Below are 27259 nucleotides of genomic sequence, written 5' to 3'. Positions count from 1 at the left end.
GCCAAGAGCCTGGAAACTGCTCTCTGGGACTTTGTCCCCACACTCGCACTTTGTTTTTCAGCCTTCGCTCCTTGCCTGCTGACAAAGAAGTCTGTATCCCTGACACTCAGTATGGCTCACTAAGTGGTGGCGTCAGCACCACCTGGGTGTTGGTTAGACATGCAGATTGCAGGCCCCGCTTAGACCTATTGAATCAGAATCTGCATTTTCACAAGATCCAGGGTGATTACTATGTACATAAAAGTTTGAACAGCAGTGCTCTAGACCAGAAGTGGTAGCAAATGAGTTTCAGCTGACAAACCAACTTTCGTAATAGGAGTAGCTGACTGGAGCCGTGAACTGGCTCAATGCAAGAGTCCCGGGACTGTAAGGGTATCTTCTATAGCACGGTAGAGAGTGTGGCATCTATACTTTGTACTCAGAAACAAAGTTAATTCCTCTTAGTGTTTCTTCTCTAAGCAGTAGTTGTCATGGGGCCCCTACTAAGTGAGGCAGTCTCACCCTTAGACTTAGGTAAGTGGAGTCTCTGCTCTGGACCTTGCCCATCAGGGGTTCCCACTCTTTGGAGTACCTTCCTCAAAGTGGTCTGAGCCCCTTTCTAGCGCTTGGGAATGGGCAGGGCCAGAAGTGCTTTCTGGGTGAGGCACCTCATGCCTGGACCTGGTCCTGTGTCAGTCCTGGTCACAGGAAGCACCTACCTCAACATTTCATAAGTGCCCCTCCCCCCAGTGGTGACAAGCCAGCCCTGATAAAGCCATGAGGGCAGGGCACTCTGAGCCTAGCCAGGCCTACCTGGACCCTAATTCCCATTTCTCTCCTTCACAGTGCTGTCCAACACTGCTCCATTCATGGGGTCAAGATGCCCTGAGCCGGTCTGGGATTTGTGCCTATGGGATTGTCCCAAGTTCTGTGGCCAGACTCTAGTTCCAAGGAAGCCACCTGGCAAGCACAGCATTTCTCTCACAGGATTGCATAAGACTGGGCAGCCAGAATGGTGTTGAAGCTGGTTTTAAGTGACTTTCTTGAGGGACACAGGACAAGTTCAGGGATCTAGGTTACTGGAGATCTACCACTGGCATTTGCACTTGAGCCACATGTGGGCCCATGTATTGGCTCTTACCCGTCTTCCAATGACAGTGCCACTTCCGGGTTACAGCATATCAAGGCGGTGTGGGGGCAATACACACACACACACACACACACACACACACACACACAATCTTCTTTATCCATTTGTCTGTCAATGGACACCTAGGGTGTTTCCATGTCTTGGCTTCTATAACATAGGGGTGTATGTATCTTCTAGAAGTGGTGTTTTCGTTTTCTCTGGATAGTCAGGAGTGGAATTGCTCGGTTGTATGGTATACCTATTTTCAGTTTTTTGAGGAAACGCCATACTGTTTTCCACAGTGGCTGTACCAATTTACATTCTCACCAGCAGTGTATAAGGGTTTCTTTTTCTCTACAACCTTTCCAATACTTGTTATAATTGTTTTGTTGATAATAGCTATTCTAGCAGGTGAGAAGTGGTAACTCGTTGTGGTTTTGATTTGCATTTCCCTAATAGCTAGTGAAGTTGAGCATTTTTTCATATATCTGTTGGCCGTTTGTTCTTGGGAGAAATGTCTGTTCTTGGGAGAAGTGTCTGTTCAGATCCTCTGCCCATTTTTTAATTGGATTGTTTTTCTGTTGCTGAGTTGTACGAGCTCTTTATATATTTTGGGTATCAACCCCTTACCAGATACATCATTAGCAAATATATTCTCCCATTCAGTAGGTTGCCTTTTATGCAGTAATAAAAAAGGTGAAATCTTGCCATCTGTAACAACACGGATTGATCCAAAGGGTATTATGCTAAGTGAAATAAGTCAGGAAGAGAAAAACAAATACCATACGGTTTCACTTATATGTAGAATCTAAAACAAAACAACAACAGATTCATAGAAAGCAACCAAAGGAATGGTTTACCAGAAGACAAGGGGTGAGAAGATGGGTTAAAAGGGAAGGGGGAATATAGTCAATAATACTGTGTTAAGTTTATATGGTGACAGATGGTTACTAGAATTAGTGGGGTGGTCACATTGTAAGGTATAAAAATGTCAAATCACTTTATCGTACACCTGAAACTACTATAACCAATATAAGATCGTATACCAAACATATTTAAATTTTTTTAAAAAGGTTTAATTAAAAAAACAGGCAGTTCTAATCCATGCCTTCTGGTCTCCACTGACGTAGCAATGTCAGGCTGCCTTGGGTCAGTGTTAAGCTAAGCGAGACAAAGAACAGAGGGACAGACATTCTGTGCCCCAATGGGACTGTTCTTCTCGCTTGCCCTCAGGCCTCTTGCCTAGCTTTCCTGCAGGTGTGGTGTGTGGAAGGCAGGGGTGTTGTCAACTTTGAAATAGATTCCATTCTTGGAATAAAGTGATTTCAGTGTAAACACTTAAAAAAAAAATGCATGGTTGAAAAAATGGAAAACTTCATCTTAGTTAAAAATAAATGGTGGTTCCCATTTTCTTGCATTTGTGGTCATCATCAGTGACGCACGGTGAGAACCTTTGGGAGCAATTAGAAGCTAGAAGCCGGTGTTCACGGGCAGGATGGATGACACAGCAGCATGAGTGATGGATGATACAATTAGGATTAAACGTTATTAGGGAACTTCAGAGACAATAAAATCTTTAATATTTCAAAACAAACGGGTTGGAAAGAGCCCTGGAAGTATGAACCAAACAGTGACGCTACCTTTTTCTAGTGGTGAGAGGCATGAAATTGGCCAGAAACGGCACTTTTGACAATAGCATTTAACAAAGAATCTTCATGCTTAGGGACAGAAACGAAACCTGCCACACTTCTATCACGTCCTTTTTAGCTGACTGTTAATCCCTTTCAATTTCTATGTTCCGCTTGGCTTTACTGTTTATAGTTTACCTCAGTATCTTCAGATTATTGTTTTTACCTTTCTATACACAAAATCATTCATAATCTCCTCTAACATCTTGCCCGATCACTCTCTGTTTCCACTTCTCTAGCAGCAGCTCTGGAGGACTAAAGAGAACAGATGCATAAGTACTGTCTATCAGAAATGGCTCAAAAAATCCTCTCTCTCTTCTAACTGCTTGGTTGTCCTCAAGGAATTCCTAAATTTCAGAGTTTATAAGGGTATATGGGATGGTGAGGGGTGGTCGAGGGAAGCACAGATTGAGAAATGTATTACAATGTAGACAAATAAATGTATGATAGCTTCCAAATTATTTTCCATGGGAACAAGTTCATTCACAAAGAGTCACAAGTACTTACTTGTTGAGGACCTAGTGTGCTAGACATTGTGGGGGACCAAAAGTTCAGGACACAGACCCTGCTTTCAGGAGGTGTGCACTTTGAGGGAGCTGAGACGGCAGAAAGGGAAATATATGTATGTGAGCAGGCGTACACACACACACACACACACACACACACACACACACACACAAATACTCCTAAGACTCAAAGGAGGGAGACTTTATGATGGACTAGAAATAAGATTTAAAAAGAGTCTTCAACAAGGATGGTTTGGCTGGATTGGGGTCAGGGAGAGGGGAGGTTATTTCTAGAATCAATCAGACAAAACAAAATATTTGTATTTTTAATAAATTTATTTTTTCTAATCTTGAGATAAAAGAAAGCTTTTCCACGAAATACAGTAGAATGATTTATCTGCCTCACTGATTAATTATCAAACATGATATACTCAAATATACTGAATGAAGAATTTGAGCCAGTGACATTATAAAAAGGGAATCTCTGGGGCTTTCTATTATTGCCATGAGTAGCAAGTTATTGTAACAGTTTAATCATGGAGTTATTCGAAATTCCTGTTAACATACTGAAGGTGTTCAATTAAATATATAACTTTGCTGAAATTTAGAAATATTTCCAGTATAAACGGGACGGAACTGATAAATCAATGCCTTATCTTCTTCAACATCAGATTCAAAATGATGATTGTTTCTCCGAGCTGCAAGAAAAAGTGTGAGTTTTTAAAAACATGGGATAAAATTTTCAAAAGGCTACTTTATGAAATTTCTTCCTAGAATCAGTATTCCTAATCAGGAAAATGCCACCGAAAAGGAGATATCCTAGCCAAATTTCCTGCAAGTAAAGCAGCCCTGATTGAGTCACTACTGACTGATACAGCAGCTGTGTTTGCCCTGAACCAGGTCCCATGTGGGACTCGCCCCCCATTCATTCAAACACTTACTAGGTGCCCACTGCATATAAGATTTGATGCAGAGCCTGGGGATGGAAACATGAACAGGGCAAGGTGCTGACGCTCAAGACGTCTAGTCCAGTAACCACACAGAATCGTATATTGTATGGTTTATCTTTGATGAGTTGCTTCAAGAGTAAAGAAGATGGAGAAACAGGCAAAGCTGAGGCAGATGGAGCAGTGATGTGATTTCCACAGATAAGACAGAAATATGAAAAAATCAGAGGCTCAGAGAACTTGGAACAACTACAGTTTGGGTGTGAGGAGATGAAGGCTTAGACTTTATCCTAAAGTCAAAATAAAGTAAATATAGGCTTTTACGGCATCTTTAGAAAGGAAGATACTGAAAAATAAAGCCCAAGAGCCCGCCAAGTGATAATACTACAGCAAACTTTGCTCTTCGCGTCGCTGGTCTCATTTACTCCTCCTCACACAACATAAATATGTTTCTTCAGACGAATACTGCACATGGGAGAACTTTTTTTTTTTTTTTTTTTGGATTTGGGGTTTTTGTCATGAAACTACCCATTCAACTGAGCATAATTCTAAACCAGAGTGAAAGTGGGCGGAAGTACTTTACTTGCCACTGTGGGCAGGAGGGTTGATAAAAACTTAGGCCAAGCTTGGAGAGAGGTGCCATCGAGGCTCCCTGACGTTTTCAAGGGCCACGCCCCGCCAGAGGATGCCCCACCCTTGTGAGTTTGTGTTTGTGGCTCTGTCTTATCCCAGAATCGCTCAACTAAAACATAATCATCTACAATCAAATTCTCAATATTATACACAAACGTAACATAGCATGAAAATGTCTGTGTTTTCATCATGAAAAAGCAAGCAAAGCTTACTAACTTTCTCCAATGTGCCAACAACTAGAGATAGGCAGCCTTAGAATCAGACTGCGACGTATATATTCAATGTTTATAACTGTCTTGGAAAAATAACATCTAATTCTTAGAGAATGTTATAATTAAAGCATCATTACTAGAAAGAAGAGTAATAGGGGAGAATCTTTTTAAAAGTATTCAAGAAAGAAAGAAAAAATAGAATTCAACAATCTTTATGCTGTTGTTCAAGAATTCAGCTCACCATCGAGTGTACAATACTGTCCTGGTTTTATTTGAATGCCTAATACCTCAATTTCATGGCTTTCATATGATTTGATTTTTTTTAAGTCAAATTTACAGAACATTTACAGAGCAGGAGTATATAAAATTTCAGATGAGGGCAATTTCCTTCAAAACTACACTAATAGTGTGATAAAATGTATACCACATATTACCTTCAGAAACAAAGAACTCTGCTAAATAAAATGCAGCTTTCACAGCGGTGGGTGCATGGGAAATGCCCTCGAATCTCCCCCACTCATAAGGAGGTTTCTCTGGATGCCACTGGACTCCATATATTGGATACTTGTATCCTGCGTGAAGAACACAAACTAGATAAGTAATAAGTAGTAATGATCTATGATGTTACTTACAAATTATGTTTTACGTCCTATGTAAAACATTAGTAACTCACTATGTCAGACTAAGTAAAACTATGCGCATTCTCTAACACAAAATAATTTCAGTTCACAACGTGAAAATTCACAATACAGTATTTCACTCATTTTCAACACTTTTATGATTTGTAATATGTATAATTCCCATTACTAGATAATCAGATTAGAGTAAAACAGTTGAACCTCTGAATATATTCCAGTTCTACAGTCAAGTCACACTCGATTAGTGACACACGTTTCTTCCATGATGGGTCTCCTTCCCACTATTTCATACCATGTTTGCAACCCCTCCCATAATGACATATTCATATGAGAATGAACTATGCCAGTGTTTTGGGTGCCCTTTTATGGAAGCCAGCTTGTCTCAGCCTAAACTGTGTCTCTCTGTCTGTGGAACAGTTAACTTCATGGTGCCAATTTTTAAACTAGGTTTTTAAAGTTAAAATTTGGTGTGAAAGATTTTTGGTAATAGTTTAATTATTTTTTAGACTTCTTAAATATCTTTATATATATAAATGACATAATCCCTAGGATTTACTTCAAAAAAACAGTCTAGTATGGGGAGAAACTAGATATGAAACAAGAATGACCACACACATGTTGATAGTTGTTGAAGCTTAGACATAGGTTCCTGGGGGATCATTATATTATTCTCTCGACTTTCATATGTCTTAAAAATTCCATATTTTTTAAAAAAATGAACATGGGTAACATTTACCTTCTATCATCTTTTACTTTCTATCATATATATGTGTGTGTGTATGTATATATATATGTGAAGAAGAATATATATATATATTCCTTTCTTCTTCACATATTCCTTTCCTCATTTTAATTGGAAAACAAAAACAAAAACTTCCCTCTATTATTTTTCTTTTGAAATCATAACCATGACTACCATGGGAAAGTGCTTGGAGAAATGAAGAGAAGCAGCTGAGAGGAGCGATATCTAGGAGAAAGCACTGTCCTCTCACATCCCATGAGGTCCTGCCACTAGAGATCATGTCACAAGAAGGAACCACATCTTATCCTAGCTTTCTTGGGGTTCACAGGAGCAAATAAATGACCAGCAAACAGCTCTCGTCACTCTGTCCTTCCTCCCCGCCCTACTTCCCTGTGACTGCACTTCCTTTCTCTCTTGTCTGGGACCACACTTGAGGCTACCAGAAGGAGACCCACAGGCTGGATGACTAGAAAACTAACTGTTACAGATAGTTAATTGAAAGGAGATGTTCTATCATGTTCCTTTGAGACACAAAAAGTATTTGGAATAATAAATGCCTTACGTGATAAATTGTTACAAGGATTTACGGAATAGATGGATAGAAGGATGGATGGATATATGTCTACACTAACATTGAGAAACAAGTGAGATTCACTCTTCTTTAGTAAACTGCATTACTAAAAGATCAATGTAGGCTTCTGACAACTGTAGGACTCATGCCCAGCATCACTAATTTAGAACTAAAGTGTGAAGAGTGAAAAGAAAATACACAAATAACAAAGTGTCTCAAGTATTCCAATCTAGCAGGTGTCAGAAAATTTTCAGATGACAGAATTTCCAAATAAGATTGGTATGACTGGTTGGTTCTCCAGGAGCAGAACCAACATGGAAATGATTTCCTAACTTCCGACCCAATACTCTTTCATTTAAATAGTAATTAGCCATTCAGTCAACATCTATTGAGGTTTACATAAACTCCTGGAAATACAAAGAAAAATAAGACACAGTTCCATCTCTCAATGAGCTCTGAGTCTTGGGGGAAAGAAAGAATAACATAAGCAAATAAATACATAAAGACATCCCAAGGTAGCGCAGAGCAAATAGGAAGGGGGAGCGGTGATGATGTGGAGAGGAAGGATAAAGGGGGGACGGCAGCTAGGGGGTGACCACTGACCTGGACCTTCAAGGATAGCTAAGAGTTCATCAGGAGAAGGGAGTGGTGAGGCAGGGAAGCTTTTCAGAAATATTGCTACGTGGAGGGCTGGGAGTACTCCACAGGCTACGTGGGAATACAGACTAGCGACACAGGCACAAAGATCATGGAGTCAATGATCTGGTAAATGTAGAGAATTTCCTCAAGCAATTCTCTAAATGCTGAACAGCCACTGCAGGGTTTTCCTCAAGCAACACGATCAGATCAGTAGGTATTTCAGAGGGATCAGCAGCGGCTGGGAGGAAAGTGATTTGTAGAAGAGTCAGGGGCTTCTCTGACAATCCAGGAGCAAAGTGGGTAATGCTGAGGTAGGACAGGGGTAGGCCGGATAAAGAGGAGGTCACATATCCAAGGATTTGGGATGCAGAAATTGGCACGAATTTTTCAGATGTGGAGAATGAGGGCAGGAAGTCAAAGCGAGCTTCCAGGTCTCTAACTTTGGATGATCTGGCGAATGGCAATGCTATTGACTGAAGTAAAAGATACAGGAAGGGCAGTGGTTAAAGATGATAAGCTCAGATGATAAGTTGACTTCAGACTGTTTTGCTTGACCTTCCCCCGAATTCCCTGGATGTTTTTGCTAAACCCTTAGCTATTTGACCTCCCCTCACAAGCGAGCCAGTGATATGGCCAATTTCTGAATAACCCGAGCTACTTCCACTTTACTCCAGTTTAGTCCTCTCCATCCAGAACTCTAGCCTCTCGGGGAGCATGTATCAGGCTCACCAACGCCTGCCTATTGTTTCTACAAGTTGTTATTCAGGGTATCTTGTTTCCTTGTGCATTCGTGATTTTTCTAGCTAGGAACGGCTTGTTTTCCTGAAAACCTCATGATATGGAAATTCCTTGAAGTCTGTGATAAGTGTAAGTTGCTCCAGAGAGAATTATTTACCTTTGCTTCTGCTGTGCCTGTGGGCGCACTCTCAGTCTGACAGCTTTAAACAACATGTGTGACTTACGATTCCTCGAACTTCCCCGTGAGTACAATGCAGGCCACCCTGGACAGCCCATCACTGTGAGCGCTCAAGGCTTCTTTATCACCCCCATTCCCTCACTGCCAAAGTTCAAGATGGGCATTCCTCCTTGCACTTCTGCAGGCAGGATTCGTTGCGGGTGTACCCTTCAGGTCCTGCTCCATGGGGTCCTCTCCATGTCGGGGGGTCCTGAGCTTTGCTTCAAGTTTCCTTATTTAATAACAATGCTGGTTTAAAAACTCCACTTCAGGGTGTCCTTGGTGGTCATCATGCTCGCCTAACACAGGAGAGGTCCTTGGTTGGAAACCCGGCAGAGACAATCGGTGCCCTCTGCCTTCCAGATTCTGGGAGAAACACCCGACCACCTCCTTCCAAGTGGCCCTACCTAAATACTCCACTTAACCCGTGGAGTTTTGAGCATGAGTATCCTTAATTTCTTGCCCCTTCACCAATGTATTCAGGAAGGTGTTTTTCTGTATGTCAGCTACATCTTTTGTGGTTGTCTGGAGGAGAATCCGTCAAGGTACTTAATCTGCAGTGCAGGTAGAAAGAGAAGCCACTTTCTCCGTTTATTTCTTCATCCCCTCTCTCCTTGCTCTTTACTCCCCATCCTCACCACCCCATTCTAGAAGACGACCAAGGTAAACCACAACTGATTTGGAACATGGACAAAACACGTTTCCTTTCTCCAGAAGTGCCCTAACTTCCACATTCAGGCCCCAAAGTTAACATGACTTTATTCATAAGAAAGAAAACTGAAAAATCAAAATTAATTAATGTAAACAAAATATGTGAAAAAGTGTACATGTGCAGTGATATATACCTTCCATTGTTGAAATGAACTCAGTCTTGCCATCTGTATTTGTACTTATAACACTGAAAAACTCCTTTAACTTTTCATTCATTGTAAAATTCTAGAGTATAAAAATAAAGCAAAATTATTACTCCTATAATGAAGCTAAATGCATTAATTTCATTATGTAATTAATGTGATACCGTCACGGAGAGGCTCCACATGTGGAAATTTGCAGTCAGAGGTTCTACCGCTAATGATTGCAACAATTCAGCAGGAAAATTCTGGAACATTCTGCTCTTTGATGGAACTGAAATAATTTAAGTAGAAAGAAAATAATTTAAACAGAGAAAAATAAAATCCACTGAAGTCACTGATCTTTAGCCAAAGAGAGGCCATTATTAAGACAATCAAGATCACTAAGCAAAACATTATTTCCACAGAAATATTCCAGTCTAGCATAAAATGAGTTTAACACACAAATTCAAATATGCTTCACATTTACGTACTTTTCTTCTAGAATTTTAACATGCATAACAAATTCTTCTGATATGATAAACAGCAGACTAACCATAGAGGAAGCTAGAGAACCATGAGTTCTCTAGATAGCACTGAAAAACTGGTAAACTTTTCCACACGTCTATATGTTTGTTTTCCCAGGAAAGAATCTAGAGCTTTCAACATGTTTTCAAAGGTATCTGGGACTTAAAAGGTTAAAAATACCAACAATGTAGAAAAGAACATCAACCAGGCCAAGAAATTTCTACTCAGTAAATAGATCAAAAAAAGCAATATACCTCACTGAAGACTCTAGAGTCTGACACGTACCCGTAGACTCAAATATCAGCAAAGGGATAAAAAAAATTCCTGATGGTGTTCAAGGCCCCAATGCCAGCTGTCCCTAAATGAGGCCTCTGGTTAAAGATGCTAATGGCTTCCATCAGAATCCCAGTGCCTCAGATAATGAAAGTACCTCACTACAGTGGAATCCATTTCTTTTTTTGTATAAACTGGGTTTTTTACCACATACAACCAAAATTGACTGGTCTAACACATATACTTCCCACAGAGTTCTCGCAATGATTGAGATAATGTGAGAAAGAGCTTTGAAAACTACAGAACATTTTATAGGTTTTATGGACAACTACTATTCCTTTCCATCCAAAATCCTTATGAGAACAGGAATAGTGGATAGCATTCAATTCTGAGGATTCAGATAACAAGTAACCTATACGAATCATTCTTTACTGAGTGACATAGTAAAGAATTTGTCTGGTTTTGTCCTGGGTTCCTGACAGGGAGCTTCTAAAACCCTTGGAATTTCCTGAATGATAAGAGTATCTCTGTGATACTAATGAGGTGACTCAGAGTGGACTCCTAGATAGCTTCAGAATGAAGCTGGTCATCAGAAAGACTAACCACAGGATTAGAAGAGGTCAGGACTCTGAGCCAGGTCAACCTAAGGGATGGGAAGGGGACCAGAAACTGAGTTCAATTGCAGAGCCAATGATTTCACCAATCATGCCTTCACAATGAAACCCCAATAAAAACTCTGGACACTGAACGTCACTGGAGCTTCATATTGATGTGCCAGGGAGGTGACGTGTCCTGACCCGAAGGGAAAGGACAGGTAAGCTCTGCCCCACACCTCATCCTATGTGTATCCTTTACAATAACTCTGTTACCGTACACACGGCACTTTCCTGAGCTCTGTGAGTCATTCTAGTGAATTATAGAACCTAAAGGGGTTCCGGGGAATCCCCAAATGTGTGGGCAGTTGGTCAGAAGTACGAGTGGCCTTGGAACATGAATGGAGGCTGGTGTCTGAAGTAAGGGCAGTCTAGATGAGAGGATGCCCTTTAACTGTGGAGTCTGCACTAACTCTAGATGCTTAGTGCCAGCACCGACATTCAGTACACCCCAACTGGGGCTGAAACAGTGCACAGCCAAGGGGGAAAGGCTGTCCTCTAATAATGACAGCTCACATTAATGAGAGTTGTGTGCTTAGCCCAGGACCTGGAAAATATCATCTTATTTAATCCTCACAAACAACCCTAAGAGGTAAACCCTTTTACAAATCAGGAAATTAAAGCTGAGAGAGGTTAAATGATTCTCCAAGGCAAAAGTGACAAAGCTAGGACTCAAAACTAGGCCCCATTTTAGAGTTCTTAATCATGCTCATTATCGCTAGAAGCAATGAGATGAAAAGTCAAAATTCCTTAAGCCATCCTCACAACTCAAGTACAAAAGTTATCACTCACATCTTCAGCCTGTGTAAATAATTTTAAAATTAATAAATGTTATGAGCATTTTGACTTTGACATTTGCTACTTACAATCCTGCCCAGTTAATATTTTTTAAAGGTTCAAAAAGGTAGGTCTTACCTCCAGTGAAGTTCAGCGGCATTGTAATTCCATCAGTGTTTGTGTTAGTTAATAAGACCTTTCCACTAATCAGATATGAAAGCTCTTCAAATCCAAGGCAGGTGCCCCACACAGGAAAATAGTCCCCATCATCAAAACTCTTTGAAAAAGAAAACTAAGCTTATGAAAACTTTTCAGAACAAAAATTATACGTTTGGTTTGTCATTACAAGGCAGCCGCTTGTGTTATGCATAGATTTCCAAAGAATTTTCCACGTTTCCATAAGCAGGCTATCACTTAATCTCTCTTCCGGCCAAGCTTCCACATAATAATTCAGTTTTAATCACCCAAACTATCCAACCTCTGCTGTTCTGGGAAAGAAACTGACATCTGCCAGTCACCTATCAAACAACACAAGTAATAATTAGAGACTCTAAATATCAAAGACAATCCTAGACAAATACCTATTTTTATGTCTTCTATAAATTTTGTCACTTTGGATAATTGTCTGGTTTTGAATACACTCCTTTTTCCACTATCTCAGAATTTATACTAATAGCTGCATTATACCACCTTCAGTGAATCAGATTTAAAGCAGCAGAAAGCCATTATCTGGGAGAAAATGAATAACCAGTAAGGAAAAGGCTAAGCAAAAATAAAATAGATTTTCATAGAGTAAAAGCTGTCAAGTAAAAAAGTGCAAATGTACTAGGTTTCTTCAAAGGGAGTCCCAACAGCTAGCATGACCAGGGAAAATGTATTCTAGTGACTGACTTTTCTGGATTAAACACATATGCACTGATAGTTACAAAAATTAGTTTTGCAACTTTTCTAAAAGCAGCTTTCCTGCATAGACTGTAAAATATGATGTAACAGTAGCTCATTGTAAATGAGGAAATTGTTGGGAGGCGTGGAGGTTTCTGTTCCTCACTGAGAAAAATACAGAATTACATTAATCCCTGTACTTTCTATCCCAACGTAGGATTTTAATACTTCATATACAGGTCTGGCAAGTTTTATTTTTAGAAGTTAGAATTTTATACGTTAAGGTGAAGGGTCTTACTGCATTTATTTATAATAAACACAAAAGAGGGTTTAACTGTTTTCTGTTTCCATATGTACCAAATATAAGTTCTCAACTAAATGTGAAATCCCCACTTCCTGGGACCACATATTTATTTCCTGTGAACCTACACACAGCAGAGCAGAGAGGAACTGAATAGATCTAACAGACTGGTCACTTCCCAGGGCTGCTTTAATGAGGGTTTGGCAGACCCCTATAGGGCAGACCCTATAGCTAAATAAGGAGTTCAAGGTTGCTAAGCTTTTTTCCTGTTTTTAAATCTTCAAGCAGCTGATTATATGTAGTTTTTACATAAATCTTTAGGTATTATGGGTTACATGGTTCCTTTTTTTTTTTAAGTTGAATAAGTTAGTTACATGAGTCTCTAGATGGAAAAGAATGACTAATTTTTAATGTTCCTATATACTTCCCAATTGCATTTTAAATCACTCATTGTAAAATTCAATTTTGTTCACTAGTTTTTCAAAAAACATATCCACTAAGCATGTACAAAGTACATGGAACCATACAATATGAAATGAGGAACGCCTCAAAAAGTGTCAGAACCATGAAATCTGATGAGACATGAACCGCTAACTTCAAGATACTCTGTTTTCTGAAATATAAGCCCCTTTAGGTCATGGACCCTGTCATATTACAGAGATGGAGGTAAACAAATGTTTGAACAATTCTACAACAAAATCCTCCAAAAGTTAGGAGGGAGTGGGATGTCACTGCAGCTGGGGTCGGCCGAGAAACCTTACCAGAAAAACAACACCTCAGCCTTGAAAGGTGGTTAAGATGTAAACTGGGTTGGAGTAGAAACAGACTCACCAGATTTAAAAGTAGGAGGACAGAGTATGTGCTGGAAATACCAACCTGGCTTCAATTACTTGCATAAGGAAAGGCTGGGAAAGGTGAACACACTATATGCCTTCACCCAAAGACTATAAAAGACTGCACGTTATTTAGCCTGGCCATTAAACATTTTCAAACAAGTATCATACACTAAAAGCAGTTCTTTAGGGAAATATTGGGGGAGGAGGAGAGAGATACTAGTTCCAGCGAGATTAATTAGAAAATCACTGTTAATAGTTCAAGGGAGGAAGAGTAAGGGTCTGAGATAGGATGTGAAGGCAGGCCTAAAGTGAGACATTACAAAGGAGGCAAGCAACTCTCGTCAGTAACTGAACGTGAAGTTAACTGTGAAGAAACATCAAATATGATGGAATGAGTCGGGACAAAGAGCAGTTTTCAAGGGGAGATGAGAATAAATAAAATAATACACGAACAATGCCCGGTCCATAATTGGAACCATGAGAACCTGGTTCGTACGAGTGAGCACGAGGAGAGAGGGCCAGTCAGCAGAGTTCCGAAGACTCGCGGGTGCCCAGAATTAAAGAAAGCATACAGAAGACAGGCGAGAGCCACCACCAGGCGCCCACAAGCAGGCACCTCAAAACATAAAGGGGTGATGAGGCTAGGTCAATTGTGAAGAAAGTATTACCATATGCTTGAAAAAGGAATTATCCCCATTGAAAATTACAAAAACCGATCTGCAATAATAAGAAACAACCGATAGTTACCTGTCTGGCAAGCTTGTAAAATATTTTGGCCACCTTGGCATAACCTGACTTCGTGATGCTAGCACTTCCTCCGGGATACAGGACCCTGAAACAACATCAAATACAGTGCATTTCAACCCCTTCCCCACAGAAAGTAAACAATCTTTTTATTTTAAAACAACTTTTTCCTTATTGCATAAGCAGTAAGATCATTACAGAAAATGACAAAACTACAGCAAAAAGAAAATATGAAATATTTATAATCCTATCCATTTGTAAATTACAGCAGGTTAAGAATATCTTTGCGCATATGCTTTCCCAAATTTCTTTGATAAACAAGTTTATTTTTCAAATTTAGTACCAATAATGATAAATTAAAGGTAAACAAACAGGGTAAGGGGATAAAGTACACAGAGTTAGAAATCAAGTAGAGATAAAATTCCAAGTATAGCTAAATTTAAATTAAGGTAATCCATGATGCCAAAACCAATTGCAGGTCCATAATAATAAAGTCAGTTTTGGGTCATAAAGAATTTCCTTTTAACCATGAAGAACAAACTGCTCATAAAAATATATGTAGGCAAGAATTAAATATCCATGAGAATTAATTATTTATTATCACCCTGAGATCTCTTCAGAAATAAGCATAGGATTAAGAAATTTTGAAAAAGAACACAATTGCAATTCTAGAAAAAGTCTAGGGGATAAAAAGGAGGGAGTCACAAATGTCTGATTTTATTTTACTCTACCCATAAAGGTGATATATAGAAACCACATTTACTATGTTTTTATGTCAACTTTTTAAACTTTAAACATTATAACAGGTCTTGGAATAAGTAAGGATACTCCAAAGAGATTATAAAAGTTAGATTAAATGCATTAAAATTTTGAAAATACTTAAATATTAATTTGAGATATGTGAAATAATCACTTTTGAGATTGTTGTTCATTCAATATATTCTGCTTCCTGTATGAGCCAGGGTCAGTATTAGCCTGGACAGTTAAATAGGAGTAATTTTCACTGTTAGTAAGATCACAGTCTAGTAGAAAACATATAAACTCTGAGTAGAACAGCTGCCACAAAACCATGTAGAAAACCCTACAATTAAAAGTGGCTTAATGGGGCCAGCCCGATGGCTCAGGCGGTTAGAGCTCCATGCTCCTAACTCCGAAGGCTGCCTGTTCGATTCCCACATGGGCCAGTGGGCTCTCAACCACAAGGTTGCCAGTTCAATTCCTCGAGTCCCACAAGGGATGGTGGGCTGTGCCCCCTGCAACTAAGATTGAACATGGCACCTTGAGCTGAGCTGCCACTGAGCTCCCGGATGGCTCAGTTGGTTGGATGGCTCAGTTGGTTGGAGCGTGTCCTCTCAAACCACAGGGTTGCCGGTTGGACTCCCGCAAAGGATGGTGGGCTGCGCCCCCTGCAACTAACAACGGCAACTGGACCTGGAGCTGAGCTGCACCCTCCACAACTAAGACTGAAAGGACAACAACTTGAAGCTGAACAGCACCTTCCACAATTAATATTGAAAGTACAACAACTTGACTTGGGAAAAAAAAAAGTCCTGGAAATACACACTGTTCCCCAATAAAGTCCTGTACCCCTTCCCCAATAAAAAAAATCTTAAATAAAAAAAAAAAAAATCTTTAAAAAAAAGAGTGGCTTAATGAAGACTCATTAGCAGTTCTCCCTTTTCACTGACTCAGCATTTAAGAAGCTGCCTCTGATCAAATTTGGTACATTTAACCCCAAAGTCCTTTCATAACAACTTGAGTGTCCCTCCCAGTTGGCAAACTCCTTTAAAGCCAGGCTCTGCCTCTGCACCACTGTGCACCCCCACAAAACAGTATGGGGTCTACTGCATCCCAGAACTCAATAAAGGTATTTCACTAGTTGTATTAGAGTACTGCTCATCATCTAGTTAGATTTTGAAGTTCTACCATATGTTCTAGCCTCAACTTTTTTATCTTTGTCCTTGCCAAAGAACACTGCACATAATGGACATTTTTAATGTTTTACTAAGTTAAACTGATTTTATAGTAAATATTTACTAAACCAAACTGAACTGAAGGCAAACGATTGTTTTGAACACAAAAATTGTGATGAATGAGCACAGCTTTAAAAAGAAAAAAAATTCTCTTTTTATAAAAGCTTTACGGTAAAATAGACTCCCTTCACCCCACTCCCAATCAGAAACAACTACCATTAAAATCTGTTGTGTCTACCTGATAGATATGTTATTATGCGTATCTCCTCACCCCTACCTTAAAAACCAAAGTAAATGGGACTATACTATACATACTATTATGTGCCTTGCTTTTTTTCAGTATAGCAATATCACATTGTTCAAGTTAACAACAGACAGCCAAAGCAGCATCTATAGACATCCTAATTTTTAACCTGTGCAGCATACATAATATTCTATCATATGCAGATAGTCTATTTTATTTACCCAACTAATGGACTAATGAGTGGCTTTTAAATGGGGGGGGGGGTGAATTTCAAACAATACAATGTATATGTTTGGGCCTAAGTCTTCACATAGGGGGAAATACATTTGTAAAACAAAATTCCTTCCAAAGGATTTCCTGGATCAAAGGGCATTTCAAATTTCAATAGATATTGGAAAACTGCCCCCAAAAGACTATATAACTTACAATCTCAGAAATAAAGTATAAGAATAACTGTTTCCTCACACTGTTACCATAGAGTAGTAGCAAATTTTCTTATCTCTGCCAACTTGATAGTTAAAAAATGGTTTTTAATTGTTATAATTAGCTTTCCTTTAATTATGAGTAATGTTGAACATTTTTTCACATGATTAAAAGCTCTTTTCTGTGAGCTAACGAATCATATTTTTTGTGATAATGCCAGAGAATAGATTTTCCAAGTTCTATTCAAATTACCTTCTGAAAGAGAACCAATTAATATCCTCAAATTTAGGACTTACAAATCCCCTAGGCAAGCAGTACACCATGCCATTCCCAGTGGCTTCCAAACATTTAAGACATGCATTAAAAGAACAAAAAATATGTTACACATTTTTTAAAAATTACATGTCTACTGTGTAGCATTTATTTCTTAACCTGCTTTCTCTTCTCTGCAGGACTCTTGCATCTCTCAATAAAATAATTCCTATACCAGAACTATAAAACTGTTACACCACTATAAGACAGTTACACAGAAACATACAGAATATTTATATGTACTTCTCTGCAAAAGCAGACTACATATACCTCATCCATTGTATCAAGCCAGTGCTGCCAACTTACCCATTAAGAGATTGGAAAAGCTTTTCATATTCTTCATTTTTAAGATCAACCCTGAAAACAAGAAAAATCATTACAGAACATCTGCTTCCAAAACCTAAGAAAATAGTGAGCCTCTAAATGAAGTAACCACATTAATTTTAAAAAGCCAGATGAAAAATAATTCTTAAATACTAGACAGTATTACCTCTCTACTTTCCTAGAGGTATTTTTTCAAATTACATGAAAGCCACATAATTATATCCTTGTTTTGCTAATCAGACAAGTAAACATATTTTTCTGTGGTCTAATATAATATTGTAAAGGGTGGCTAATATGCAAAACATGAAAGACCATGAGCTATGGAGATACAGAGAACAAACTGATGGTTGCCAGACAGGAGAGGGGGTTGAGGGAATGAGTGAAAAGGGGGAAGGGATTAAGAAGTACAAATTGGCAGTTATAAAAATAGCCACAGGGATGTCAAGTACAGCATAGGGATTATAGTCAATTATATTGTAATAACTGTATGGTGTCAAATGGGTACTAGACTTATCAGGGTGATCACTTGCTAAATTATATAAATGTCTAATCAACTATGTTGTATACCTGAAACTAATATAATACTATATGTCAACTGTAACCGAAAAATAAAAAAAATTATTTTTAAAAAACATGACATTTGGGCACCCGTAATTTCTCTGCTAGCCAATCAGTTGTTTTTATGTAAAGTCTAAACAGATTTAATAACATGCCTATCTTAACTGCAGGCAGCTTTGGCAGATAAAAATAATACATGTAAGTGCCACATCCCTGCTTCCTCCCACCCCCACCACCAACTGCAAAGGCCTGGGGACTACAGTGTATTCAAAAGTCGGAAGGGTTCAGATGGTGGGGCCGACCACACACAGATCACTGCAGACTGGCCTGATGGGCCCAGGTCCTTATTTTGAGGCACCAAACATCTTGTGAGGGCCTCCTAACAATCACCATGTTACTGACAATTTGATACCCTTCTCCAGAGAACTAAAAATGTACTTATAATGAACTTTGGGAACCCAAGCTGGAAATTAACCTACATGCTGACAGTCACATTTTCAGTGTCTCTGCCAGTAATACTCTTGAGTCTTCGGTTTCACAACTTCCGCAGTTTCAAATATTTACCATTCTCGGCTGTTTCTCCCTGTGTCTTTAATTCCATGAGTCATCAAATCGTGTTCATTTTTTTAACGTGTAGCTACCAACCCTAAAATCACTGCTCTAAGCCCAGCTCCGATCACTTCACACCCCGCCTACTGCAACAGTCTCTGAAGCGGCCCTACCCGCCATCCGTGTTCTCAGCACTGATGTCCTAAAGAACAGCTTGTAGAAAAAGCTTCCATGATCACAATTTTGAAACGTTATTCGGAAGATTCTCTGGAGCTTCTTCCTCAGCTCTAAAACTCTGCTGCTATCTGAGTTCCAAATAAGATTTCATTTGAAAATTTAGATCTGCTTATAAAGAATTAAGACTAATGTCAAAAGCAAATGCTTGTCTTGGGGTGGAGACAGTTCAATGTAAAAGAGCAAAGCAAGAAGAAAACCCTTAGGAAGCTAAACATAAAACCATTTTGTATACAATTCTCTATAATAGTTGCATTTTGATTATCAATGTTCTATTTGAACAGCATTTCTTTGTTACAGTTTTTTAATGCAGAATTATTTACAAAAACAGGTTGCCCAGAGCAAAGAATTGTGTTTTGTGTGTGAGATCACTTCTCACGGATTAGATGGCAGAGCGGGAAGCTTCTAAAATACACTAATTTTGGATGATATTATGAATGCTTGTAAGGTTTTGTTTGTTAAAAAATATTCAATTCTTCCCAAATCAATATATGACATGAACCATGCTATTACTAGGCCATTACATCACAAAAATAATGCAGCTTTTTAAAAACTACAATACCTGCAATTAATACTGAAGCAACACTTCTGCTTTAGTCATTTTCAAACTTTTAAAGTAGTATGTGAAGGTATTTCATAAGTCATCTTCTAAAAATCTCCTTCATTCCCTAAGTGTAGCCTTATCCTAATATTACGGATAAAGCTGGTTAAGTTGTAGATTCTTTTACTCCATTACTTTCATGTCTGATGAGGACCACCTTTTCTGGAGTAACGGAGACTATCACTTCATTCTCTATCTAACACAGATGACAAACCTCTAATGACATTATAGATACATATAACTTCATACTTTAAACAATTTAGTGAGAGACATTAGGCATCAGATTTGTGGCAAAACTCAGGTCCAATGTTACTGCATTCAAATAATGCAATCATAAAAGAGAAAGCATCAATTTTATAGATAAAAGATAATTTTAAATTTAAAACAGCAATTATTTTTAAATAATTTAATTAAAAAAACAAGTTTTTATATTTCTCCTAAGCTTATTGGGTTGTTTACATTTTCTACCTCTTCTTGAGTCAATTTTATTTTTTTATTTTTTTTATTTTTTTAACTTTTTTTTTATTAGTTTCAGGTGTACAAAACAATGTAATACTTAGACATTTATCATTTATATCCCTCACACAGTGACAACCCCCCTCCCCGCATCCACTACCCCTCTGACATCGCACACAGCCATTACATTTCCACTGTCTCTATTCCTAATGCTGTACTCCACTTCTTGTAACTATATATATATATAAAATTGTAGTTGACATTCATTATTGTTCAGCTTCAGGTGTACAGTGCAGTGGTCAGGCATCTACATCATCCCTGAGGTGGTCTCCCTAATGGGACAAGTGTCCATCGGATACCCTACAAAATCTTTACAACATTATTGATTACATTCCCCAAATTGACTTTCATATCCCTGTGGCAATCTCGTGGTTACTGACTGTGCTTTCTAATCCCCTCACTTTCCCTCTTATCCCCACCCACCCCTTCCCATCTAGCAATCCTCAGTTTTTCCTCTATGTCTCTGAGACGGTTTCTGATTTGTTCAGTTCATTCATTTATTCTTTTCTTTAGATTCCATATATAAGTGAGATCATACAGTATTTGTCTTTATCTGACTTATTTCACTTAGCATAATGTTTTCTAGGTCCATCCATATTGTTGCAAATGGTAAGATTTCATTCTTCTTTACGGCTGCGTAATACTCCATTGTGTAAATGTACCCCAGTTTCTTAATCTAGTTGTCTACTGACAGGCATTTCGGTTGTTTCCATGTCTTGGCTATTGTGTATAGTGCTGCGATAAACAAAGGGATGCAAACATTTTTTCGAACTGGAGTTTTGGATTTCTCTGGATAGATACCTAGGAGTAGAATTGCTGGGTCGTAAATTAGTTCCATTTTCAGATTTTTGAGATACAGACATACTGTTTTCCATAGTGGCTGCACCAATCTGCAATCCCACCCACAGTGTACAAGGGTTCCCTTTTCTCCACATCCGTGCCAGCACTTGTTGTTTGTTGATTTATTGACGATAGCCATTTTGACTGGGGTGAGGTGGTATCTCATTGTGGTTTTTATTTGCATTTCTCTAATGATTAATGAGGTTGAGCACTTTTTCATATGTTTGTTTGCCATCTGTATGTCCTCTTTAGAAAAATGTCTCTTCATGTCCTCTGCCCATTTTTTAATTGGGTTGTTTGTTTTTTTGGAGAGATGAGTAAGTTTTTTTATAAATTTTGCATATTAACCCCTATCGGATACATCATTGGCAAGTATCTTCTCCCATTCAGTAGGATCCCTTCTGTTTTATTGATGGTTTCCTTTGCTGTGAAAAAACTTTTTAGTTTGATATAATCCCACGTGTTTATTTTCTTTCTTACTTCCCTTGCCCAAGGGGATACACCGGTAAAAATCTTACTCCAGGTAATGTCTGTAAAGTGTCTTCCTGTATTTTCTTCTAGGAGTTTTATGGTTTCAGATCTTGCATTTAAGTCTTTAATCCATTTTGAATTTATTTTTGTATGTGATGTAAGGAGGTGGTCCAGCTTCATATTTTTGCATGTGCCTGTCCAGGTTTCCCAGCACCATTTATTGAGGAGACTGTCTTTATCCCACCGTAAATTCTTGCTCCCATTGTCATAGATTAAATGACTATATAGGCATGGATTTATTTCTGGGCTCTCTATTCTGTTCCATTGATCTATGTGTCTGTTTTTATGCCAGTACCATGCTGTTTTGATTACTGTAGCTTTGTAGTATAATTAAAAACAGCAATTTTTATTTATCCAGTGCAAAAAAATATTCCATCATACCTTATTGGTACAACTCTTGCACCTGCAGACTCCAGATACTTTACATAGGATGCAGCAATATAATATTTTCCCAGGTTTTTCATTTCCTTACTAATGCACTTTTGCATTAATATTCCTAAATTTCAAAAAAAAAAAGTTTTAGTTTCAAGCAATTTCCTTTTTTCCTGCTGAGAAACTGAAACACATCCCATTAAAAATATCATTACAATAGACCCCTTTATCCGTAGCTTCACTTTCTGAGTCTTCGGTTACCCATGGTCACCTGCACCTAAAAACATTACATGGAAAATTCCAGAAATAAACAATTCATAAGTTTTAAATTGCACACTGTTCTGAGTAGCATGATAAAATCTCAAGCTGTCCGGCTCCGTCCCACCACAGACATGAATCCATCCCTTCATCCAGTGTCTCCCCGATCATTAGTAGACGCTCCCTGACCATTAGTCACTTAGTAGCCAACTCGGTTATCAGATCGACTATAGGTGGTATCACAGTGTTTGTGTTCAAGTAAACCTTATTTTACTTCACAATGGCCCCCAAACAGAAGAGTAGTGATGCTGGCAATTCATATATGCCAAAGAGAAGCTGTGAAGTGCTTTCTTATGTGAAAAGGTGAAGAACTCAATAAGATATTTTTAGGGAGGGAGAGAGAAGAAGAGGGTGGGAGGCAGAGGGGAGGGAGTGGGGGAGGGAGAGAACATTCACATAACTTTTATTAAAGCATACAGTTGACTCTTGAACCTGGGTTTGAACTGTGCAGGTCCACTCATATGCTAACTTTTTTCTATAACTACACAGTCAGCCCTCCATTTACAGATTCAACCAACCACAGATCAAAAAGAGTATTTTTTCTCTGCAGTTGGGAATCCACAGATGGGGACAGCCGACTTAAGTTATACGTGGATTTTTGACAGCATGGGCTCAATTATACTGCTATATAGAACTGTTCCATTTTATTATTAGTTATTGTTGCTCATCTCTTACTAGACCTAATTTATAAATTAAGATTTATCATAGGCATACATGTATGGAAAAAAACATAGTATATATAGAATTCGGTACTACCCACAGCTTCAGGCATCCAGTGGGGGTCTTGGGCACTTGGGGACAACTGAACTTTACTTATTCAGTTCACAGACAGAATTAAATAAGAAGCTTCTCCCGCAAGTACCCCCATAGACTTTGGGAAAGGGGTAGTAGAGGGTCATCTGAGTTTTCAGGAGCCTCCTCCCTTTTCATTTGGAAGCCAGGTTTACATTATCTCCAGCCTCCTTCATGCGACCTTAGACCTAGAATGGATCTCAGAGTACAGATCCTTAAATCTAGAAGGAGGCCTCTCCCTTCCCATACACACTCAAAGGCATGTTGTTTCCTTGACAACAAAAGAATGGAAGTATCTTCTATCCATATCTCTCCAACATCACTACCTCAATCCAAGCAACCAACATCTTGCCTGCCTTCTTACCTCCTTTTTTTCAGTTTTTTTATTTATTTATTGGGGAATATTGGGGGACAGTGTGTTTTCCCCAGGGCCCATCAGCTCCAAGTCATTGTCTTCAATCTAGTTGTGGAGGGCACAGCTCACTGGCCCATGTGGAAATTGAACCGACAACCCTGTTATTCAGAGCTCGTGCTCTAACCAACTGAGACATCCGGCTGCCCACTCCTTGCCTCTTAAAAGGCCTTTCAACATTCTATCTTAAACAACCCTACAAGTGCAACCATTTCTCTCATTCACTCAGCACACCAGGGGTGCCAAAAAAATGTATACATGTGACTTGTATTCATCTTTTGTTATCGGTATATATTGAGTATTACAATTTTAATACAGTTTTTTCCTTTCTTAAAATGTGTATTTTTTTGGCACCCTCTGTATATTATTAAATCATACTATATACCAGGCATTGAAGTAGGTAGGTACTGTGGACACCTGAGTGAACAAAACAAACAAAACTCCCTGCCCTATGGGCTTTCATCCCAGTGTGTGGGAGGAGGAGAGAGAACAATAAACAAGATAAAAAGATAAAATATAGAGTGTGATGGCTGGTGCTAAGTGCTAAGGAGGAAAAGTAAAACAGAGAAAGAAGGTGTTTGTTTGGGAGGATGGGGGAGTGTCCCATCTATAAGGGAGAAGACAGTCTCTTAATTATAGTGGCCAGGCAAGACCTCCCTGAGAAGGTAGAACACGACATTCAAGCCAGGACTTCAGAGAGGTGAGGGAGTACACCATATGCAGATATCTTGGGAAAGAGGGATCCAGGATGAGGTAAGAGCAAGTGCAAAGTCCCTGAGTCAGGTGCATGCTTGTCACATTGCAAGGAGGCTGTGCAACCAGAGCTCTGTGTAAGAAATTTGTTTAAGGAAAGAAAGCAATATGAAATGAGACCGACAAGATAACAAACCAGCAGGGTGCACCTCGTTGCATAAGGATTTCAATGGGTTCCTAAACAATATAGGACCCTGTGTGTTCTGCTCCACCTACCTCTCTGATTGCCTCTTACCACTGAAACCTCAGCCCCAGCACAGCATTGAATCACATCAAAACATGTCTATCTGGAAAGTACACCTGTGCCATGTCATTCACGACTTCACCATTTGGAATACTTTTATTACCTTTGTAGACCACCAGATGGGCAGCGTTGTCTATATCAATCACTTCTGTAGTCCCAGCTTCTTAAAATAACTGGCATTTATCAGGCACTCCGCTAACACATACCAAATGACGAAATGTATTCAGTAAGACTGTTTTTGTCCTTGTGGATAGGCAAAATCATCTTCATTGGGGGAAATGAAATTTAGTAGGGAAGGAATTAAGGAGTGTCACAGGAAATGTAATAGTACAGGACAGGCAAGGGTGAGGTGCCACAAAGGAGGCCTGGGACATGTGAACACAAGGTACCAAAAAGGAGAAAAGTACAAGAGAGTACGTAAGTTCCACCAACTTCTGCCACCCCTACCCCACCCAAACATATTCACTTTTCCCACCCAGGCTTCAAAATGTGACCAAAATTTCACCCATATTTTAAAACCATCTCGTAACTTTTGTGGCTTCCTTGTCTTTGAATCCTCTGCACTTCCTAACTCAATGCTTTGTACATAGTAGGTGCTCAGTTAACTATTTTGTCTTAATTGATCAGGATGACCCAAAGCATAGTCACTTTTTCTATGTTTGACCCTGGACTATCACTGTTTCTAGGAAAGGGAAAAGAATCCCCTTCCTCTTTCCTTTTGGCGTCCTCCCTGCACTCACAATTCCCAACACTCTACACAGAATTGTATTTCGAGTTAATTCTCCTTGGAGAATCTAACCACCATTTTAAATAGCTATAAAATAAGGCATTCCAATTTCCAAATACTGATACGAAACTCATTTAAAAATGAGACACTACCAATATATACAGAAAAATATTCATTGACTTTGTATTAGTTACAAAATATAGTGCTCCTCTTCATGGGAAAAAAATAGTATAAATGGCACAGTGCTTTAACTGAAATAAAACCAATCTTAATTGTCCGACACATTACTTTGGCATTCATTCATTCATTCATTCATTCATTCATTCATTCATTCATTCATTCATTCATTTTTGGCTAATTTTAATTGCAAGCTGATTTCTCTTGGGTAACTTCCTCTGCCCTATCTCAAATGTCTGTTCTGGCAATGCAAACTGATTTTATTCTTTTTAAAACATAAATTTGTTGGAAACGAAAAATTACGTGCTTCATTTTAACACCAAACAGACTGACATTATAATCATACTAGCCACTCTGCCCTCCGCTGCTGAAAATGACAGTCTAAGGTATACCGTAATTTCTTGATTATCTAGTCAATTCGATTTGTAGATGTATACCGAATGCATTGTATCCTTCAATACGTCCTCAACCAGTGAAATTTCAATGCATATCATGCATGTACAGAATTTGTTTAATTAGTAGAAATTCCTAGCTCTGCACAGAGAAGAAAATGCGCAGGCCTCTTCATAGTGCTCCCTTCTCCCTCCCAACTTTAAAGCCACGTGAATTTGAGGAAATCACTGAGGGCTTAGCTATATTTCAGCACGATCCAAACAGCGTCTTGGCTCGGCTCTTCTACACAGGACGGCACACGTCCTAACCTTGCAGTTGGGTATTTCCCAGGCTGGAGGCACTCGCGGGAGCCCCGCAGCGCCAGCCGCCAGCGCCGACACCCGCCCGGGCCCGGGTCCCGCCCCGCCTCCTTACCGATGATGGGCTTCTCGGAGTTGGAGACCAGGGGAGCAAACAGCCCGAGGTTCACCGCCCCGCACAGGAGCAGGCCCAGCGCGCACAGCAGGGGGCCCAGGCTCGCCATCGCGCACGCCTCCTCCCGCCACCTTTCAGAAGCACTGCGGGCCGGCCGCGGCCGACTGCAGCGGGGCGCCCGGGGGTGTCGGGCAGGGGCGGGGCTCCGCCGCAGGGGCCGCTGGGAAATGAAGTCCGGGCGCGCGCGGATGGGGGTGGGAGGCTCCCGGGGCTAAGTCTTCACGCCCGCCACGTGGCTCAGCCCAGTTCTGCCACGCGCGACTCCGCGACGGACACGCCCGCTCGGCGGCTCCTGTGGAGCCTCTGGAAACAGCTGGGTCGGAACGGGGTGGTCTCCGCGTCCTCGGATCTTCCCTTTCAACTGTTATATCGATGTCACTTTGGGTCACCCGGAACTAGGCTGGGGCGCCCAGCCCAGGCCCTCGAAGAGGAACCTTGAGGCCAGACATGACCCCGTCTGGTAACCAGACGGCGAGGGAGCCTGGCGAGAGATTCTGGAAGGCTCCTGAGAACTTTGTGCCACCTGTAGCTCCGGCCCAAAAGGCTAGACAGCCTTGTCGTCAGCAATGCTGACAGCCGCGTTTGACACTGGACGCTGGGTGTAAGTATAGGCTGGGACTTCGGAGGAAATTTCCACATCCTGTTGTTTCTTTTCAGGGTCCAGACATCTGGAGGAAACAAGAGCCCAGGAAGGGAAGGGTGAACATGTTCCCAGGCTCATTGCCTCACTTCAGAACTGGGTTAAGGAGAGTGACTCCTGGCATCTCGTGCAAAACGGCAGATCCAGGCCAAACCCTCACACAGTGCCTGCTAACGTCACCGGTAAACGCCAACCACAGACTTGTCTATCCTATAAATGGGCAGAAATGATGACTGGTTCCTGTTCATTAAAAGTATTTTGAAGTTTCTGTTTAAATTTTTAAAAGAGATTTGGAATCACTATTTTGATGGGAACATAGATAAAAGACAAGAACATTTTTCTTTCTGTGTGTGTAAACCTAAATTTAGAGATAGGGCTGGTGGAAGTTC

At 39.8% G+C, this 27259-nt stretch overlaps 1 protein-coding gene across 1 annotated transcript; it reads right to left on the bottom strand.

Moving 5' to 3' along the window:
- Nucleotides 1-3619: 3619 nt before the first annotated feature.
- GGH (gamma-glutamyl hydrolase) lies at nt 3620-26361 on the bottom strand. The gene is made up of 9 exons (XM_019754569.2): nt 26171-26361; nt 21950-22064; nt 17722-17772; nt 14467-14551; nt 11839-11977; nt 9658-9764; nt 9485-9575; nt 5529-5666; nt 3620-4000 (listed from the first exon to the last, which is right to left on the bottom strand). The coding sequence occupies exons 1-9, from the start codon at nt 26277-26279 to the stop codon at nt 3879-3881; spliced, it is 957 nt and encodes a 318-aa protein (XP_019610128.2). The 5' UTR covers nt 26280-26361; the 3' UTR covers nt 3620-3878.
- Nucleotides 26362-27259: the final 898 nt, after the last annotated feature.

Source organism: Rhinolophus sinicus, linkage group LG14, assembly GCF_036562045.2.
Source record: "Rhinolophus sinicus isolate RSC01 linkage group LG14, ASM3656204v1, whole genome shotgun sequence".
Classification (NCBI taxonomy): Eukaryota; Metazoa; Chordata; class Mammalia; order Chiroptera; family Rhinolophidae; genus Rhinolophus; species Rhinolophus sinicus.
This window is presented reverse-complemented; position numbering and strand designations above follow the sequence as displayed.

Coding starts and splice junctions, on each gene's coding strand:
- GGH (XM_019754569.2), bottom strand. CDS start 26,279: ATGGCGAGCCTGGGCCCCCTGCTGTGCGCGCTGGGCCTGCTCCTGTGC. Junction 11,978..14,466: donor TTTACAAGCTTGCCAGACAG/GTAACTATCGGT, acceptor TCTTTTTCAAAG/AGTTTTGATGATGGGGACTA. Junction 4,001..5,528: donor AGAGTTCTTTGTTTCTGAAG/GTAATATGTGGT, acceptor TTTTTCTTGCAG/CTCGGAGAAACAATCATCAT.